This window comes from Blennius ocellaris, assembly GCF_963422515.1.
Source record: "Blennius ocellaris genome assembly, chromosome: 10".
NCBI lineage: Eukaryota > Metazoa > Chordata > Actinopteri > Blenniiformes > Blenniidae > Blennius > Blennius ocellaris.
Window position 1 is genome coordinate 10,197,718 of NC_137659.1, and position 22,386 is coordinate 10,220,103.

The window sequence follows — 22,386 nt, forward strand, 5'->3', positions numbered from 1 at the left end:
TTAAACTGCGGCTGTCGCCCTTGGCTGATTCTTTGCCGAACCTCAGAACCGAAATATCGACCTGTCACGTCCGTCAGACCGAGCCTGCAGACGCTCGAGATGACAGAGGAATTCTTCCCAATATCAGACAGGAAGCAGCAGCATGACCTTCGGCACATTTGTCACTCGGTGTGGCGATGATGAAAGCATCAGAGGCCTTTCTGAAACCTTTTACTTTACAGACATCAGCAACTGTCAAACGACAAGTGGTATTTTGTGTGGCCCGACAAGGCCCTGTGATTAGACTGAACAGTGTGAACATTTGACCTAAATATCTGGCTTGGGTGTCTGGTATATCCGTCTGTCCATCTGGGAGGTTAACAGTCTCTTCTTTTATTGTGAAGCTTACAACTCTTGTATTTAATAAAGCCGACAGTTTTCTTATCAGTTTTCTTATTGCTCAAGTGGAATGATTGGTTTAAAAAAATTTTTCTGTAAATGTGCCTTGAGACGACTCTGTTATTGGTGCTATTTTTGAAAAATGTAATTGAATCCATCCATCCAACCATCTTTTTTTTTTTTACTGCTATGTCCAACTCGGGGTTGTAAGGTGATGCTAGCTATGTGTGAAAGCGGGTAACCAGTCTATCACAAGACAGAGAGACAGCAGAACTCTACTTCTTACAATGTTCTGTCCAGATGTTTGATGAAAATGCTCAAAGTTTAGTGCACCATTTAAAACAATTCTTTGACTGTGCGCCAAATTGATCACACTCATACCAATGTGGAATTCCATAATAGCAGTGGTGGAGCAGTTTAACAGCAACAAGTTCAATAATTTGTGGAGTTTGCATGGTTTTGTTTTGTGTGTGTTTGGTGTGATGGACCAACATCTTGTTACCCTATGTTGAATGAATTGGTATAGAAGATGGGTGAATAACCTGAGAAAACATCAAAATTACTATGATTTTCACCAGGTAGAGAGATAAATGACATAGGTCTTCAATGAGTTTCTAATATGGCACTTTCACCAACGCCGCGTTACTCTAATTGTATCTCTATTGTCAGTGTGAAGGAAGGCAGTTTATGGAACTTTGCTGAAGTTAAATTATTAGTGGGGTTTTTTTCGGCACAGCCAGGAAACCGATGGAGATGTGGGTAATTCTGCAGTAGAAGGCTGAAATGCAGTATGTCTGGATGCTTGCTGCAGCATTGCTGAAGCTGTTTGTAACCATTGTGACCCTGAGCCGATTTAGCCAGCGCAGAACAAACTTTCAATATTTAAAGAGCCTTCTGTCAATAGAAAGAAATCCAGGGTCTCTTCTCCCTGTGTAGAGCCGATGAAGTACAGCAGCAATTAGCACTGAAGCATTGAATTCCCCCGGTCCCGGAGAACAGCTCCTATGTTGCTCCAGTGTGCAGTTTAACATTGGTTCAGGGATACACTGTGCAACTGGAGACAAAGTGACACTCTGCATGAAAGCGTTTATTGCTCATTACTCTTTCATAAGGGCGAGTTGTGGCAGTTTAAAGCCACAGGCTGTGAGCTCAGCTGCAGCTGCTCTGCCTGGTTGTGCTGGCTGGAGCTTCATGTCGACGCCTCAGCTGCAATCGTAATGAAATCTGTAGCGGCTGTACGCTGCTTTTGAGATCAGCCAAGAGGGCATTTAATAAACACTCCAGTCAAACCTGCAGAATTATATAAAGTTCAACACATTGATCAGAAACTTTGCAGAAGAGTTTGTTTGTTTGTTTGTTTGTTTGTTTGTTTTTTCCTGTGATGAGCTGGTGACATGTACAGGACCTTTTTTTCAGCTACAACAAAAGTTACATATTCACTTCTTAATAATAGTTTTGAGTCATTTAAATGCCACAGCCATTCTGAATATTGTCCATCCCTTGTGATCATAAAGCGTTATAATCTGACACGTGTACAGCAAAGTGTGATCTAAATCAGTATTTGGGTAGAAATGTGTTGTCCTCACCTCTGATGAATGATCTTCATCTCATCCTCACAGATAAATGTATTTGAAATGCCAAGCTGCCTTTTCCCACATGCTGAAAGTGAAACTAAATTAACTTCAAATCTCATGCTCTCACCAAATAGTAATTAGATTTTCCTTCAATTGTTCAAGAAATGTTTTCATACATTTGGTTTTTCATTAAAGCTTATTTCTTCATTTCAATTGGTCTTTATTGTTCTTATACTGTATTGTTTTTTTTAAATGTGTGTTGAAGAGACTTATTTCTGTTTATCATGTCCTCTTCTCAAAATACACATGGAAAAGAGCATGCTGGGGAAAAAAACAACTCCTCACACTGTGTTATTCACAAATCACAAGCTGATGTAAAACACACATCTAAATATTTGCTTGGCTTTTCACACAAATGGAAAACAATCTGGTATTTACCTTTGGGTTTTACTGTCAATGTCATTCTACGAACCGTGACATTTGTTTTGTGTAAAATAAAGTGTTTGAGCAGAAGACCTCCAACAGATTTGAAACCAAAAAAAACAAAGTAAATCTGCTCACTTTAGCCAGCGTCGGCGTAACATCCATTTGTGTCTCATATCCGAGGCCACCAATACGGGCTGACGCAGCGTCTTTATGCCACTTCACAGGCGAGACAGAGGACTGTGTTTATAGTCTCTGAGTCAACAGACAGTCATTGTTTGCCCCCTGTTTGCCCATAATCCACTCCATGGATTCCTCTACAAAGACCATTATTTTGACAGGGCAGCCTTCATCACGGCTCCCAACATGTCTGAATAACAATGACTGTGTTCAATAATTATCGACAGGCCTCACGTAAAGTTCACCTTCTTCTGGCATTAGAGAAACAGCGTTTTATCAGGAAGTCGGAGGCTCCCGTGAAGCCTTGGAGACAAACAGCAGGATGTTGACTGTCGGAAAACACAGCACCCAGCTGTGAGGATAATTCTGTTTGTGAACACATGTGATGAAACTCAAACACTTTGATGAACACGGGGACACCAGCACATGGACAACAAATATCAGCCGGCAGCTGCAACGATACGAGACTGTGACGGTACTCGTCTTCATCTAATTAGGGATGAATTCTGTGAAATATTTTGATCTTTTAGGCTTATTTATGACTTGGCATTATCATTTTTAGCATCAAAAAAAGCATTATGGAGAATCAACTCCGACAGTCTAATAACACAATATTAACAAAATGTTTAAAAAAACGTGCACAGTTAAACTTTCTTTGAGCAGCCTGCTCTTTCGAGAAATAAAGTTTAAATTTTGTAAAAGAATCTCTTCAAATGTGAACATTTAATAGATGCAATGAATTTTTTGCTCTAAAATGTCACTCTTAAAACGTTGATAAATCAAGATGTCGTAATATTGCAGTGACGGTTCCCAATTCCACCTGGCATTGAAAGGTCCCTTAGTTCGAGTCCAGATTTGTGGGGATTTCCTTCAGGAAATTTGGATGTGAGCTTGTTAAATTACAACTGAACCTTCAGTTTGTTCCCTACCCCTCCGCCACCAAGCAGCCGACAACAACAAAAAATCTAACTCGCGCCTCCCAAGTAAAAACTCAGTCGACTGAATGGATGTGAATAACTGTGCTGCTGAGAGATTTTATTCACCCTGAAGAACAATACAGAACTTCCATCGACTCAAAAGAAAGAGAAATAAAGCTGAAGAGACAATGGGCAAAGAGAGAGAGAAAGATGGGCAATTTGTCCCTCGACACGAGGGAGATTGAAAACGAGATGGAGGGGTTCAAGCTATGCTTTACCGACTGCAGAGCCAGGATTTTGTGCAGGAATGACCCTCGTCTGAACCGCCGCCGAGCCTCGCTCAGTATTCAGAGTCTCGGGACATGTGCAGCTCTGGATCACGCAGTCTTTGTGACGAGATTTCAAAAGGCCTTTCTGCGGGTGTCATTTCTGCAGCGTTCTTGTAAGGAGACAGTATATGATGGTCGAGGACATGGAAGGGATAAAAAAAAAAAAAAAAAAAAAGTTTCCTCCTTGTCAGAGGTGGTGGTAGGAAATGTGAAAGGAGTTTTATACATGCTCACCTGTCAGATGACTTACAAATTAAAAGTTTGTTCAACTGTATTTGCAGTAGATACACAAGGTAAATAGGATTGTTTTGCCTCAAGAGCAACTGAAAAAAGCTTTTAATTAAGCATAAGCGCAACCTTTCGAATGAAAATGCTTTCAGTGGTTACTTAGCCATTCACAAAAGCACTGAACGAACATCCACACCACACATATATATCACTTCATTATTATCCTACCTGATCGTACTTGCAGGCAACATCTGTTAGGCTGCTTGTTTCACCCAGTAGACTGAGATCCAGCTCACTTGGACCTGTAGATTAAAAAAAGGAAAAACAAATCCACATTGATCTTCAACATTTTACCCAATTAAACTTCATTTAACTGCTTGACATTTTCAGTAAAAGACTTTATGGGTTGTTTTTTTTGTCCGTCTCATGCAGGGTAGCGTTTATCTCTAACTCGCCTGCCTGAGATAACTCAACATGAGGTTCGTGTTTTTGTCTTGCTGAAACATTGAAATGTACAGTTTGTTCATAAAACACTCACTGTCATTTAAATGAATATATTTATACTACATGCATCCTATTGTATACCTGATTTTTAGTAAGCCCCGGGGGCCTGGGAGACAACAGTTTCCTTTGCTTGTGTTTTTAAACATGTCAGAATGACAAGAAATTGAATATAAATATTTTTCCATTGAAACTAATTTCACGGTGGTGCAGTGGTAAAACATTTGTATGTTTTACCTGTGCGTGGCTTTTCTGTTTTCCGCCCACAATCCCACAGTATTTGAGGCGAATTTGTGACACAACATGTCAAGTGAAAGGGCATTGCTTTTGTATTTTCGTTTCACATTTACACGGCAAAGTTATCAAAATGATGTAAGTTAGTGTGCCAGGTCCCAAGTTGGTGTAATGAAAACCACACACACATGCACACAGACACACAGAAAACAATACGCTATAAGCATCAACGATGGCGAGTACACAGACGTCCGTAAGCACAGAAGACGTTGACTGTCAACTATAAAACTACCAAGTCCCAGGAGAATGTGGACTGGGAGTCATGACACCCAGGAGGTCAATATCGTTATTGTCCATCTACTCGTGCACGTGCAGAAGATCTATTCACTACGGTCATTGTGTGCATGTGCAGCAGCAGTGTAAACGGAGCTTGAATGTATGTCTGTCTCTCTATATTTATTGCTAGTTTTCTGTATAGAGGATGGATGTAATGTACTGATGGATGGCCTGTTCAGTTGGATGTCCTTTTTCTTCTTAGTGGTTGAATGTTGTAGCTATTTAGCAGCAAGCAAAAAGAAAATGGAAGCAATGCCTTCGCTGTTTCTCCAGGATTTGCCACATCGTTTCGCGTAATTGTCGTGAGATTGTTTTCCTCAAGGTTGAGTGTGTCAAAGGATTTCAGCACGCTACTTTACACTTTAACTTAAACTGAAGAGTCCTCTGTCTGCTTATAAAGATCTGCTTTTGTAAGGGTGCGTTATCGGTGTTTGTGGCAAAACTGTAGGCATGCCTTTTCATTCAAGGTGTTTGGTGATGGTATGAAAACTACTACTGGTATATTTTTATCATGTTTTTTTTTTTTTTCTAGCTTCTTTTTGCCTTAAGATTGAGTGTTGATTTTGAGGGAAGGAGATCTGGTGTTTAACCATAAATAAATAAATATACTTTGAGATCCATAAAAGAGGGTTAGGGAAATCTAGTCTCTTGATACACCTGAGCTGGTCCTGAACTGCCTGCTGTTGGAAACATCAAGTGACGATGCTCTGATCCATTGTGACACGCTTCAGCAGCATCTTCATCCTCTTCCTCGGCGGAAATGGGTCGTGACAACTTCCCCCAGCAGATTTCTTCTCCTGCATGCCAGCGCCTCTTGATGAGTGAACTGGGTTAGATTTAGTGACGATGCAGCTTTGAACATGCTGCAGGATTCTGGAGAGACGTGAACATCTCAGAGGGAGAAAATGTCACAATGCAAGGGGGGGAGGGGGGCCTTCGCTTGTGCTCTCAGCAGCTCACAACTTTAAGAGTCAGCAACATGTCAGACTGCATCTCGTCCCTGTACAGTGTGCAGAGGTATAATAGAGGTTCACCTCGGGATGCAACGCTGCAGCCATGTGCTTTATTTGCCAGGGATGCAGCAATTTCCCTTCAAAGAGCAGACCTTAACTACTACTGATCTATTTAAAGGCTTCACTTGATCTTATTGTTTCAGCCTCCCTGTAACTTTTTTAAATCAGCAGGCTAACGTTGTTCAAAGCTCATCTACCGAAAGGTCAAAGTGACAAATTGCACACATATGACACGGATTTCAAGCTTCACTTGAGTGTACTTATTACATTTTTGAAAGTGGAACACCTGTTGTCGGGGTCTACAACGGGAAAAAGCTGCACAGATGTTACACTGCTCTTAAAACGGCCTGAAGTGCTTCTACGTCATGGTCTTTGTGTATGAGTGGAGTCATGGTGGAAAGCTTTAGTCATCTGGGTTTATTCTTAACTTTAGAAGATGGCTATTATCTCAAGAACAATATAATGGAGCTTTCCTTCATGATTAATGAAATCAGTGAACATTAAGTGGTGTTGCATGACTTCAAATGGCAGTGAGCAATTACGTTCCCATCGATAACATCTAAAATGTCTGCCATTAGTTGTCGATCTAGCTTTTCGAATTACAGCAATTTCCAACTGCTATAAGTGCACAGGATGTTCTTTTTTTTTCTTTTTTTCTTACTCCTCATCTGCATCTGCTTAGTATGTCAAAGACATGACACGAGGCTCTCAAAAGTGTCGAGCAGAAATGCAGAAGTGTGTCAAGGAGCTGTCAAGTAGCACAAGGTAATTCTGATGTGAAGGATAGCTCAGACTGTGGTCGAATTATGTGCTTGGCCTTTAGAGTGTCGTGCACATTTTCTGGAGAAAAGTGAGCATGAAAAGGTTGTGGGTCAATTGGACTCGTATGTATTCCTCATAGCCCCAAAACTCCTGCACATTTTCATTCCGCAACGCGACTGAGACGAATATAACGCGAGCAGCCACTCTCCTCTGATGTGAACAACACAGCGTCTCAGCATATTTCTCTCCTCTGAACTATTTTGAGGAGCCATATGCAGCCTCCATGGCGTTTTTGTGCCTGCAAATGTGAACCTCCATCTCCTCCTGAGAGAATCTGCCGTAGTAAATCTGCAGCAGATTGTGCCTCACAAAACTACTAATTTTAGATTAAACTACTTTTAAAATTAAAACAGTGGTTAATATCTTTTCTCTCATGTCTTACACAGCTTCCTGCTGTGACATGACAATCAACAAGCACATTTTTATTTTAGAAAGCCGGAAGTCACAGGCTCTCAGGAGCGCTTTAATAATTAAAACAGCATGCAACACAGCCAACGTTGACACGTTGAGGTTTTTTTTTGACATCATGTAAGTTTTAGGTGATTTTTCAATGTTTTATTCAACAAATGTTGTTGTTGTATTGTTTTTGAATTATGGATGTGTTGTCAACTTATCCATCCATCTTCTATACTGCAAATGCACACACTGTTAAAAAGATAAAACAAATATTTTGGGTAGACAAGATAGGGGTTTTAACTCAATGTGTTGACCTATCAGAAAACAAAACAAAAAGCTATTCATCATTACAATCCCAAATAAACTAAGTTGACCCTTTAAGTTGAGAAACAGAAATGTTTTTCACACCTGTGTGTAAAACAGGTGTGAAAAACACACCTGTGTGTAAAACAGGTTTGGCTCCTCGTAGTATCTCTGTCTCACACACAGATTTGTATCATGTTCTGTTATTTCTTTTTCTGATAGATCAAATGCATATTTTTCATCTATTTTTCATTATTTCGGAATGTGTACCAAATCATCGGTTTGTAGGCCATTATCCAGGCTAACTTGAACCCTTTGGCCAATTTTCTCCCATGTTTGATACCCTTGGCCTTTAATGAAGTCTGCATTTTGTGTGTGAAGAAATCTGATATGAGATATGAAACACAATTAACAAGCTGCTAAGAAAGTGGAAACTATCAGCTCTGTTCCTATATTTGTAAGTCTGATTCTGAAAGAGTCGGGGCCTTACCTGCCATGGACCCCACATTCCTCACTGATCATTCCATATGTTTGAGACACACGTGACAAACTCTAACATGGTTCTTGAAGGCAGCTCAATATCGTGTGACAACATTTAATTTGATGAGATGCACAAATGTAGGAAATCCACATCTTTAAATGTGAATCAAGATGATTAATTTCCACTCTAACTTTGCTATTTTGTCAAAAAAAAATTTTTTTCATGAATTACTTTTTTTAATCAAACCAATACTCAAAAGACAAAACATAATGAGATCACACTCACAGGAAAGTGAAATAAATGGCTACTCCAGCATTCACACGCATACAAACAGGCCCCGAAAGCGTACACTGACTTCAACACTGTTTCCAGTGTAACAAGGGCTGCTGATCCTCAGGCACCCTTGTCTTGTTTATATGTAAAGTAGCTTTTAATTTTGGGAGTACTTTTGTTTTCAGCTTGCTTATAAAATGTGGTTGCTTATTTTGGCTTGATATCATCTCCACAATTTGTCAAAGAGAAGCTCTAGATTTATCCATCCATGTTTGTTCCAGGTGCCACTTTGCGGACTATTTAATCTGTTCAGTTTCTGGGTTTTAGTTATTCTAAAATGGGACCGTCCGCAATCCTGGTTTCCAACACATGTCTGAATGTTCATGTTTAAATCTCTTTATACTGTTTTTGCTGACAGATTAGAACTGCATGTGGGATGATAATGGTTTGAAGTCCTGGAAGTAAAAGCTTGCATGGAAATAACAATGGAGTACAATTATGGGAGGTTAATTTTGCATATAATATAATACCTATAAGTCTATATTTGATTTGCCCCCCGACGTTTAACCCCCAAACGCTAACCAGGGTATTGATGCCACTGTATCATGTGACACGTCCGAGGATAGGGAATTGAAACTGAACATTTTGACGTTTGTTTGACATCAATCAGATTAACAGACGATGATCTCTTTTGATCTCGTCCATGAGGTGCCTCTCTCTCTCATCCGCTTTATATAGGACATTGTTTCGCAGTTTGTTGGGATTTATTCGGGAACAGTTAGCCGTTAACGTCCCAAAATCTAATCGAGTTGACACTATAATATTTACTGTATCAGGGGGTCATGATCTTATAGCTGATCAGTATATAATCGCCATATTCAGGAGGAACATTGTTAGATGCTGGAAGCTCAGATATAAAACCAATGCTGGAACTTCAAAGTTAACATTTAAAACTTTCCAAAATTAATTTATCATAAGATAATTAATTAAAACACAAGTGTCGGCACGCACAAGTTACGCCTACAACATTTCGGGATGACAAATAATGGCTAAACACCAGGATTGTTAGCCAGTCCAATACACTGACACGTTTTATTCACTGAACCCATTTGTAATGTCTGCCCCTTGTGAAAGCAGTGCAGAAACACCCACAGACTCTCTGATCGTATCTGTAAACCAGCATGAGACGGTCTCAGCTGGGGATGCAGATATGCAGATATGTAAATGGCAAATTGTCAGCTTTTACATAATATGTGACAGGTATCCAGCCATCTGAGCAGTCCAAGGCTGATTCCAACCTCGCTGATTCAGTTTCTCCAACAAAGCGCGGCTCACCCTGCTTCACCGGTTGCTATGCCAACTTGTGTGCTCGCCAGGCAGCTGGTGGGTGATCTTTTTGCTTTTCCTCTTCTTCTTCTTCTTCTTCTTCTTCTCTCTCACTGTGAATGTGCACTATTTTGGAGGAGTCTTTCTATACTGTATGCATGGTAGCTGCGAGAAATGCCTGCTCGAGTTATTTACTGTGACTGCAGGTATGTCTTCTGTCTGATGCAACGCATGCGGAGGGTGCATGCTTGTCAACCTGCTTGAAATGTGAGACACTTTGCTGATGCAAACAGGTTGGTATTGCAGTCGACCTGATAGCATAGTTTCAGTGTTCACAGCAAACAACAAATGCATCAAAAGTGTAAGAAGAGTAGGCATGTTTAACTCAAGCGTGTCGTAAATCGAGAACCGGCAGGTTACTGAAAGTATTCAACAAAAAAAAGCATCAAGTCAAAAGCTCAGGGACACACAATGGATGACCACAGTGGCAGACAAGCCCCCAAGAGTGACAAAAATAAAGTGCCAGGGAGTTGCATTGCGCCTTTTTCCAGTGATTTCTAACCGTTTATCCCTGGAGCTTGTCAGATTGCCTCTGAAGCTGCGGACCCCCTCACCTGTCTTTGATTTGCCAAAACATGACAGCTGAGCCAAACACAGACTCTGACCAACAAACAAAAGCAAGGCCAGTGAACAGCTTTCCAGGTCTGCTTTTCTACAGCAGAGGGGTGCAATTATATTTTCGTGAGGGGTGCTACACAAAAAACCTGGGACTGCTGTCGAGAGGAGAGCGCTTGGGAATCAACACAGTGGAAAAGAAGAATGGTATACACATAAGCACAATGTGCATGTTAAGAAAAAAACAAAGGCTTATTTGGGTCATAATTTATCATTTGTGAGCAAACCGGGCTGAACCATGTGGCTCATGTGTGCACAATGCCCAATCTGTTGGTATAATAATCTTTCTTTGACATGTGCCAATATAATTGAGCAATTAAAGTCCTGCAATCCAAAACGGTTCTGATACAGCAGGCTGGTAATTAATTGTCTTATTGCATCAGCCAGAAGTCAAAAATTCCTAATAATATTTGGGGGGAAAAAATGCAAGAAGACACCAATTTCTTGATATTACAATCTCATACTGTTATACAGCTTTATGACCCAATGTTACAACTATATATAAACAAACATGGCTGATAGTGACTTGGGAACTGCATAATTTGCCAGGAGTCTTCACGACATGCACAGCATTGAGGGAATTGAAAGAAATTAAGGCCGTCCATCCAACTTTACGCAAATGAAGTGGAATGAGAGGTCTGACGCGTCGCGAAACTTTTGTAAAACATCTGAACTGGCTGTCGTGGACTCAACATGAGGACAGATTCAGCAATTGCAGAGCTTAATTCTCACCTTAAATGTTTTCAGAAATACTTTTCACTGAAATATTTTGTTAATAAAAGACAAAGTTTGCGAATTCGCCGCCATCTTGGTTTGGTTTCAACTCCAGGAACAGACAGCCTCTGAGTGACGCGTCTCCTCTTGGAAAAGGTCAACAAGTTATCTGGTAGTTAGTTGAAGAAGGAGGAACAGAGCCACATTAATGTAGATAAGAGAGTTAGTACAGTTAGTGTCTATTCCATTCTTTCTTGAATCTGATTTAATGCTATGATTTATGTAGAATAAAAAGGAATGATATTTAACTGTGATTCATCAAAATGAAACCACATCAATCCTGTAATGACACTGATTAGAAATGTTAATCGTTTGGCAGATTTGAAAAGGAAAAGTCTTCTGTTCAAATCCTTTTTTGTTTTGGAACCACTAAACATGATTAGGATCCTTTTTCTGCTTGAGAGGCGTTCAGGGACACGTCAGATTGTTGGACATTTTTCTCAGAAACAAGAACTCAGAACTCAGGAAACAGTGACTCAAGCTAAATAAACATCCTGTATAGAGTTTAAAATATTTACACATCATTAAATTGTGCTTTTGTTTATATTTTAGTTTATGTCTTAACTCTTATAAAATGCTTTGAGCAAATCACGTTTATTTATTCTCCAACCAATGACCATTAATCATTCATTGAGGCATCTGAGTGTTTGATATAATAAAAGGCTCACCGGCTGCAGGCTCCTTGGAGGGAAACAGCTTGTTATCCAAGGCCATGCTGATGTCACAGAAGACCTCCTCTTCATCTCGGTCTGCATCCAACTAAAAGGACAAGGGGAAGATCTTTAGCAAAGTTAGAAGGAAACTTACTTCATCATCTCTTAATTTCTGAAATGGGGCCACACGGATTCATGAGAAGTCGTGACCTGAACTTTGAACATGACAAGACAAGCGGAGTGGACATGCTCAGTTTGTTAATCCGCTGTGACATCAGGAATGAGGCTCATTATGAGATGGGACATTAGAATCCAGCTCTGATGCTGGCAGCTCCACGCTTGGGTCATCTCTCATTCAGCTCACGCCGAAAGCTTTAATAACACCAGATTAATTAGCTTTCCTTCTGTGTCAGTTGCTCTTTTTCTGATTGTTATGAAGCTGCATCATTTATCTATTCTTTTTTATTCATTTATTTTTTTTATTTTTTGCACCCGCGAAACTGGCAGATGGACCATGAAGAATGTGGTTTGTGGGTGATCTGGAAGTGGACCTCCGCTCTCATCAGGGCCGATGACAAGCGGCCGAGAGGTAACACGCGACCTTGCACGGATAAATATAAACAAACCGGACAGGGCGGCTCCCGGTTTGCTGCTGAAACGCCTTCAGGTGTGTGACTCTCAGCAGGGCCACTTAGCGGAAACTAAATACAGAAACAAATGAGTGTCAGCCGTGGGATTTGAGATTTCGGCAAAGAGTGAAATGGGCACATTCCCCTGGAGGTTTCCGCCAGAACAATCTCAAAAGAAGTGATCAAAGAGGCGGCTGCGAGGAAGAATCTGCTGAGCCCACCTGCAGAGGATGAGGAGAGGAGGAAGAGGAGGAATCCCCCCGAGAGAGTGACATTCACAATCTCGTCTGGGGGCTCAAGACCTGCTCATCACGGCAGAGAAATGCCCCCGGTCACTCCGCAGTGCCGGAGAAACTCAAATTTGTTCCGACACCATTGCAGAGGCAGCGTGTAATCCATTTAGACTTACAAGAAGCTTCAAGAGGGAGAGCCTTTTTTTTTTTTCCAAGGACAGAGTGTTAAGTTTTTGGTAAACAAAAAATAAATCTTCAGTGTGTCAGCAGTTTCTCTTGATGTGATGGAAATGTGGCTGTGGTCAAAAATAAAACTGTCTTAAAATAGCAACAGCGAGCAGCATTTAGCTGATAGTCGGCATCAAAATGTCTTACTTCAATGTCACTTACTTATATAAGGGGGGAGAAAAAAGATTTCATTTTTAATGACGCAAGAGGTGAAGTGAAGTAAAAGTTGGCATCCATTATCTGAGCGATCTCAGGAGGAAAGGTGGATTAGAGGAAGCAGATGAATCATAGTCTGGAAGATTTGAGGCGTCTTAAAGCAACCGTTTGTTCAGTCTGGACGGCTCACTTCGTGCACCGGATGCAACAACTTCATGTTAAGTTCTTTAAAGTGTCAGATGCTTTTCCTGCATGTCACAACTGAGAAAACAGCAGTTTTGAATAGAGGATGGACAGATTATTGGCTGATTTGATATCACCTTTAAACTGGAGCCCTGGTGATTCAGACTGGAATGAACCTCTTGTATCATATCATCTCTCACACGCTGATATAACACTTCCTACTTCTTCCTCTCAGATTTATGGTGATTTTTATTTTTGTTATGGAGAAAACACACAGAAGCGGTATTAAAAAGATAATGGTTGTACACCTGATGTCTTGCTGGATATTGTAAAAATCTAACATTAACAATGTATTTTCCTGTGAAATTCACTTTTCTAGGACAAATAGAGTTGTAGGGGCTAATACTACCGCCTTATTAGTATTATTCAGAAAATCTTCTTCTAATCTATTGTTTTTAAATTCTGCCTCCAGTCCTATGGTTAAAATTGAATAGCACAGTTGTTTCCTCCACAGACTTTTCTGTCATACGTCTTTATTTGTGAGGAAAAAAGTCAATTCAAATCGGGTAATATTCTAATCTGACACATCTTCCCAATGAGCGGAGAAAAGAAATAAATGTAATTTTGATTCTAAGTGAACCCATGTCAATAAAGCAATACTAGGAAGTTGTTTTTGTTGCTTGCCAATTATTTACATTTGAATTATTTTGTTGTCGCTTACAGCATCTATTGTTGAAAATATATTTAAAAAAAAAAAAAAAAAAGCAAGTTGCCAACTCATGGAGACTATTAACTAAAGCAGTTGGAAATTAACCAGAATAATTCTGAAGATCAGGGGGAAGCCATTTTCTAGCATTATTTTCTGTTAGTTTATGAAAACAAATTGTGAAAAATGATAAATTATCACTCTTGATTAAAGTTTTGCCATTGAATTAGTTGTAAATGCAACAGAGACAAATAATTTGGAAAAAAGTAAAAAAAACAATAAGTATTTGCTCACAGAAGCTTTATTGTATGTGTATGTGTATGTGTATGTGTATGTGTATGTGTGTATATATATAGTGCCTGTTAAGCTTGTTTACAGCTAATTCATCAAAAATCACTACACCACAAACTATAAACACAAACATATCATACATGAAAAGATGTGATAAGAACATTATTTTTTATACTATTTGAAGTTATCTATAACTTTCAAATGAAGTCAAATTAATGAAATTCATGCCAATGGGATCATTTTCCCCCTTGATCTCGCATCTACTTCAGGAATATTAAAATAACACCTCATGAGTCTCCCTTCGGGGACTCAGGAGGACGAGTGGAGATGTTTTTAGTTTGTTTATATCTGCGAGGCGTCGAGCAGCATGTGGGAAGCTGAACTCTTCGCTCAGGGAATACCTAATTAGATCAGGCCTTTTTCTAAGAAAGACAGGGCCACTTCAATCAAGGCTACAGCAAACAATTATCTCCGCCCGCTACCATTTCTGCCTGGCTTCTTTTGATAAGCTGATTCATCTGACGACCCAAAAAAAACAAGACAAAAAAAACTTTCATTCATCTAAATCTAAATGTCATGCTTGAGACAGGAATCGCAAAGTTTATGAGCGGAAAAGTTCACAAACTTTCCAACAATCACAGAGTTAGTTAATTCAGTGAAACATCAAGAAAAAACCACATCCAAGACGTGCGTATCGACGATTCAAAGTGAGGAGTCGACAGTGTGGAGTAATGAGTCATTGCAATTGTGCTTTTGTAGAGTCATGTCCCCGTATTTTGAGCATGGCTTTTAAAATAACAGCATTACTTTCACACAAAAGGCTGCCACCGCGCAAACGCAATTAGCCCTTGGAAGTTCGAGACACTCTTGAGCGCTTCACCTGCTGAGGGAATTTTACTGAAGAGAAAGAGAAATCAAATAATTTTTTTCAAAGTTCAAAACCGAGGATTACAATTACATCCAGGCTCTGTGCTTTGTGTTGATCAATCGCAGGACAGACGCATCAGGGGGCACATTTTCTACTCATCGAAAAGCTAAACGACGACTATTGTATTGTTCACAAAATAGTATTTACGTGAAACTAACTTTCAGTGAAAATACTGAAAATACAGTCACTTAAATATGTGGAATCTAGTTTTATGAAGTGTTTTCACCAAACATAATGAAATGCTTTTTAATTGGGGGGGGGGTTTTCACTGAAAAAGGAGGAGGCGTACATAAAATGCAGGTTATCGACTTTCCATGCACCTGATATATTTATTAGGTATGCAGCCTGCAGTTGTTATTGGTGAAAGCCATGCTTCAGGTGGAAACGCATGGATGAAAATGAGGGATAAATGTGTGCTTTTTCCTGTAATGTCTGCATCAGTGTCAGTGCAGACATAATATTTGGGTAAACTGTTTTTTTTTTTTCTTTCTTTAAATCACCTTGCAGGGAGTCCGAGTAGCTCAAGTACCTTTTATTAGCTCAAATTGAAGCTCATTCTGCTTTCTCGTGTTTTAATTAGCCGATTGCCACTTTTTACATTCATTTGTGAATCTGAATTGGTGATTTTCAGTTGTCTTGTTGTTAAGGTCTTTATTTTTTGGGGTTAATAGCCCCCCCCCCCCCAATAAATAAATAAAAAATACTTTATTGTCATTGCCCCACTGCTTGGTCCTGAAAAATCGGATGTGGAGTCAGAGCGAAACTCACAACACAAACCTTCTACAAATCAAAACAAGTGAGTCTCAGGCATGAATAATTGGTAAACTGCAGACACATTTGCACAATAAAGGAGAATTGTACTTTGTATAACTTCGAGTCACTGAAACAACTGGATTCATATAACAATGCTTTGATTTCCTGCCTAACCCGGTTTCTCACAGTAACCTGGTTTTGCTTGTAGTCTCGTACGCGGAGCAGGAATAAACAATGCAATGCATCTGTAACCAGCTGGAGAAAACATCACAAGCAGTTTATATTACTTCTTGGTGCTTTTCAGGTTGTTCTACCAGCAGCTTTAAATCACGTTCAACTTAATAACCATCAAATCAAACGATTACAGATCATCACTGATTGATTTTACGTTATGTCCGTATCCATCTTTTGGCCATTAGGGTAAAATTTGCTTTCTTTTAACTCTGCTTTGCTTTCTTTTAGCTGGCTGAATAATGAAACCAGCTGTCATTTACAGCCTCTCCTTCACTTTCTCCAGAAAGTACTCTAATTATAAACTTGGTGGTTGTAAAGATTCTTGCTTAAAAACACAAAAATATTTTAACTCTGTTAAAATCAATGCATGTCAATTTGCATTGATCCACTAAATTTATAGTTTTGATAAAATAACGAAGTAATGAAGGGTTATTAGTATATATTTTTAGTGAGAATGAGTAATTGAGAACAGTGAGGTTAATGAGGAAGCAGCTAACAATGAGCTGAGGTGAGACTCTGAATGCCATGAGAACATTTTTCATAAGAAGAAAATACACTTTCACTGTTTGTTAGTTTTAATTGCTTTTGCTTCAGCTGTCGTTCGGTTGCTGCTTCACACATGACTGGGACTCATCTAAAGAAAAAAAAATCATGAGTGTTGTTTTGGTCTGAAATTAGGAACGACGGCAATATAATTGCACTGGGTGTAAGAAAAGTCATAAAGAATCCTCTACATCAGAGGTTTATCTTCACTTCACTTTATTTTCTCTAAGAAGCCGGACAATTTGTGACAGACGACTTCTACCACAAGGTCATATAAAGATTGTAGCTACTATTTTTAGAATGTAATTACAGAGTTTGACGACTGAATGAGGTTCAAATGTGGTGAAAATGACTCTTTTCTGTTCTTGTCCTGTGAATCCAATAACGTATTAAATGTGAGAAACTGTTTTGTATCACCAAAAAGGAGGATTTGAGCCGTGTCCATGTCTAATCTACATAAATGTAAGAATTTTGGAAAACGTCTGAGCATGCCTTCTATAGCATGACTGTATAGGAGTTTACAAAGACAGAGCTTTCACGCCCTTACTACAAGAGACAAAGAACTGCCTGTCTTGTGGATGTTATTGATCATCAGGTTGTTGTTTTCTGCTTGTCGTTTCTCCGCCTGTCTTTGAATTTTCGAGTGCCTGTGATTGCCCGAGTGATTTGACCAGCCTGACACCCGGTGAGAGGGAAGTGTGAGTGTGACGCCTTTTGAAGGTCGTGGTGATCACTTGTCGATGCTGCTGCACAGCTGGGGGAAAAAAAGAAGTGCTGACAATCCCAGAGAGAATGAAGACGTCGATAAGCTCTCAAAATGTTCAAGTCACTGGGGTATGGGCTGCAGGCGTCTTTCATTTACAGGTGAGGGGAGAGGAAATCGACTGGAGCTGAAGTGTTTTTAATTCCTTACAAAAACGAAACATGTCAGATTACATAAAGGCAGTTTTATCTGTGGGTGGTTTTGATTGATTTACATTTTTGAATAATTTACAACTACCTGATGATCACATTCAAAAACAGCATGTAATAAAAATTTCCATCTCATAAGTCGGGTGTGAAACAACAAAATGCTGAAACCCGTGAAAACCAGCATTAAAAGGCAGTTTGACATGCACTGAAAGCTCTGTAGCTGCATGGTGAGACAGTGGTTGTCTCTTGACTTATGACGAGAATGTTGTGGGTTGGAATCCGAAAGCCTTTCAGTATGGAGTTTGCATGTTCCCCCCATGTGTGCTTTGTTTGCTCCACAGTTCAGAATGTGATGTTTATTTGTGACTATACATTTCCAATTGTGAAGGCCTGCCGACTTATCCAGGGTGCAACTTGCCTTCACTTTTACTGACTACAACACCAAACAGGATAAAGCGGTAGAGAAAAAGTATGTATGACCTACATCTCCTTGTCACAAAAAGCTGCAAAACACAGCTTCTTGATCTTCTTCTCGTAGGATAGTCTCAGACATTAAAGTAAGCTACTTCATTAACATTTTGTGGAGGCAGTTTGATCAGATTTGAATCCACTGTTGCCTGGCAACAAGCCTACAACTGATTGCAATTGTGCGGGTTCACACAAAGAAACAAGTATGGAAAAATCTGTTATCACTGGTAACATGTGAAAGAAAAATGTTGTGTACGGCACAGACACAGTTTTTAAGGCTATGGTGAAACTAGTTGAATGAAGATGAATATCATTAACTTGAAAAGCCGATTTGACACGGAACAATTTGTCTGCCGTATGCTTATGTACTTCAAGTCTTTTCAAATGATTTGACAGCCCATGACACAATTTTGTGCATGCTTTTAAGAGACACAGCGCACCAGAATAATTCATTTGGAGTATCTTAATTAAGTGAACTCCAGTGGGACATGCATCATCTCCAATCTGGTTAAACATCAGCTCAAATAGCCGCTGGCCCTATTCCAACTCCAGTGTGAGCACCGAACCCTGAAGAAACAATATATATCTAAGTGCACTGTATGTTTACGCTGGTGTTTGTATTGTAATATTTACTGAAGGGAAAATCTATTCTATTTACGTTGTGTGTGAATCAAATCAGTCGGAGTTCTAAAATAAGTAACTTATCCTACACATTGCCTTTATAATGCTTCCTCCTTCCCCCTATCGAATAATAGTGTATTTTAAAACCCTTCATGGAGTGCCAGATCTAAATTGTTTGTTGCCATGTACTTTCCATTTTTAGATTTCCTAGTATTTTTATGCTGCTAAATAAACAAAATGACTTTCACTCTGAAGCTTTCTGGGGACTCTGCCTGAAGCCGTCTGATTAAATATTAAGGAACAAAGATTTTTTTTCCTTCCCAAACTCAATTTTGAACTTTCTCTTTATGCTAAGGTAGATTTTTTTTTCCAGTTCACTGGAAAAAAGGAGGACACTGAGGAATATTAGCCTCTGATGATGATTGCAAAGCCACAGGCATGAATATACAGAAGAGACCTTCTGCACAGCCATGCACAGCTGTTATCTCAGCTGATGAAAAAAAACCCTCCAATAATAATCAAATTCACTGGGAAAAAAAAACTAAACCCAAACAAATTCTAAACTTTGTTATATCAATCCTGCATGCTTAAATAATTTGATTTGAGTAGCTTGGGTTAAATATTGTCAAAACAGTGACATCATTTCTTAAAACATGTCTACTGAGGCAACAAGATTTCTTCAAAACAGCAAGCAAAGAGAAAGCTGCAGCAGTAAAGGCTGGATACATGGTGAGTTCGATGATTGCAAGCTCCGGAAAGCCATTGAAAAAAAGGCGAGTGTGTCAAAAAGTACATGTTACAGGCTGCAAGTATACCGTGTCCAGATAACAAGGGTCTATTGAACGGCGTCAGCCTTTCAGCCGACACAGTGGCAGAGCGTTTTTCTGACCTGTCAGGTAACTTATGATCAACTACATGAGAAAGCTGAAGGTTCTTGTGCACACACATCACTGACAAAGCACCCACTGTATGCATGTGGTGTTGATGACTGTTTTGAAGTGATGGAGGAGTTGCTCACAATGATTCTAATTTGTATAGGCCAGACCTTTGCTCCGGAGATATTCCATCAGCTGTGTTGACGCTGGTTTTTAAGTGACCTCAAATAAATGGAGCTGAATGTACTGAATTAGAAGTTACAAGGCCAGAGCCAGCTCGTCAGTGCTCCCCATGACAACGTGAGAAAATTCTCCACATAATTTACGGAAAGTACAGCCCTCTCAGACCAACCTCTGCCATTTCCCAGCATGCAGGGCACTCATGGGCTCACGATTTAGTGGTGAGAAGTATGCTGATCCAATTATGAAGCTACGGGAGGACTTTAGTCACAGCTTTGCAGACTTCAAGATGCACAGAACCCCTTTTCAAATGTTTGCCAGCCTCGTCTCCTTTGAAGTGACGATTCTCCTCCTTTGCTTCAAATTGGGCTCATGGACCTGCAGTGCCATTCTGATAATAAAGACCAAGTTCAGGGAGGTAAGTGCAAAAGCAAATGAGCTTGGACAATTTTTGAGAGAATTGCCCCGCACCTTCCTTGAGCTTTCCAGGAAAATAAAGCAGATCATGTGTATTTCTGAGAGCACATATACAGTATGTGTAAAGAAAGCTATTTTCAATAATTAACTTTAATAGGTCAAAGCCCTACTGCGATCACCATGAGACTTCAAAAGAGCTGTTCATGTTAAAGAACATGCTTAGTCAGACTCCACTTCCAGCGGCCCCCAGGTAGGTTGAGTTTGACACCCCTGCATCAGAACATGTAAATTCCACATTGCGAGGCTTCAACAGGACTTGAACCAGGACTATTCTTGCTTTGAGACAAAAATACTACCCACTACAACATCATGAAGCTCCAGGTGCTTATTTAGTGTAATAGCATTCAAGAAGAGAAGACTGATGACGCTTAGGAATTCATTGAGCATTACGTTGGTACCTTATTTGATACCTGCAGTTTTCTGCATTGACAATTTCTCTTCAATACTGCATTTCTAAAAGTAAGCTTTATTGCCAAGAAGCAATGAATGTTATAACAACGAAATAATACCGAGCTCAAAGGCCCTTACTTTTCATGAGTAGGTTACTACATACAATGTGTCATATCTGTGTTTTCAGCCCCAGGCCAAAAACAGCACACGGTACAGAAGAGAACACGCACACACACACACACGTGCACATACTCTCATTCTGCTAAAAAACACAGAGTAGATTCAAGAAACGTGAAAAAATCAGCGAGCAGATCGACAAGAGAGAAACTGACAGGCAAGATACATAAACTGCAAACTATTCTGGAGGGAATCTGATCAAATTTCCTTTATGCCAATGTTATTGTAAGATCCAGCAGAGATTAGCAAACACATCCGACTTGAAGCAGCCCAAAAACAACAATCTAAAACCAAGCAAGCAACATCTCTTGTTCACATTAATGCAGCACGAGATACTCTGTATTCCCTCTGGTGGGGGGAAGACCACGCTGCGCTCTGATTCAGACAGATCAATCACTCTCCCAGAAGAGGAGCGTGTCGTTGGTTTCAGGATCCGATCTCTCTTAAACCTTTCGCATTAAACCTCCACATACCAACTCCATGCTGCACAAAACCACATGACCCAATAATGAACTCCGACATCTCCTAGTAACACAAAGTAGCCCTCTGCTTTCACTGCAGAAATCTGCATTTTATTATGTGAAATAAAATTAAATATCTCTGGCTATTTTCCAAGGAACAGATTGCATGAATTCCTAAACGTGCATCTACATAAGCTCTCCTGGGGTAATTTGGAGACGTTGTCTACTCTATAGCAATAATAATGATTAAAGATTTCTGTGTTTCATTCAGAGCTTATTGAGCAGATGGATTTTCAGTTAGCAAAATGTTTCATGGTCAAAGGGCAATAAATACTAATGTCTGTGATCTGAGGTTAGTGACTAATGTAGGGAGCAAAAAGCCTTGAGATCTAATGAATGCATAGCAATCAAATCTGACAAATATTGCGCAATAATATTTGAGAATGTGCCTCGATTTCTTCCATCAGTCATCCCTTTAATTATGAAACAGTGAAAATCCAAACTATGTCTGCATTACAATATAAGTGTGTCCTCGCACAGAGTCACTCAGTTAATCTAATAAAATTTTCATTGCACAGAAACACTTTCCTTTTGGGAATGACCCCCATGTAAGATTTGAGAACACACTCACACCAGTAGCAAACAAGCAACATGCACCATGAAAATCTGCACAGCCTTCTTGTATAGCAGTAATCAGCTCTCCTGCTGTTTTTTTTTTCAAGATACCTATGCCTTTTAAAGCAAATATTTTTCTATTTCCTGATGTGTCTCTCATCGCCACACTTTAACACTAGAAAAACGAATATGATTACAGATTAAAATTAGATATCTGCAGACACAACTGAACAGATTAGATTTTTCGAACATGCTGTATCTCTTAAGCTGCCACACCGAGCTTCGCCTGATCAGTCACATTCACCCATTCACACACTCGTACAGCAATGATGGCAGCTGTCATGCAAAGTGCAAGATGGAGAACATAAGAGCCAGATCTGAGAACTGAGCCGTGGTCGCTCCTACTACCTAATACCCCACATGTTTGGATGTTTCTCTGCTTTAACACATTCGAGTCAAATCAATGGTTCTCCACCAGACCTTGGTTATTAAAGATTCATTTATTCCACT

General features: G+C 39.7%; 1 protein-coding gene across 1 annotated transcript in view; it reads right to left on the reverse strand.

Annotated features, from left to right (window-relative positions):
* ak5 (adenylate kinase 5) overlaps positions 1–22,386 on the reverse strand; it is a 78,911-nt gene that overhangs the window by 27,183 nt on the left and 29,342 nt on the right. Inside the window, exons 7-8 of the mRNA XM_080503153.1 lie at positions 11,832–11,922; positions 4,258–4,331 (exon numbers count right to left, since the gene is read on the reverse strand). Coding sequence (XP_080359279.1) covers positions 4,258–4,331; positions 11,832–11,922 — 165 coding nt within the window. The remainder of the gene's footprint in view (positions 1–4,257; positions 4,332–11,831; positions 11,923–22,386) is intronic.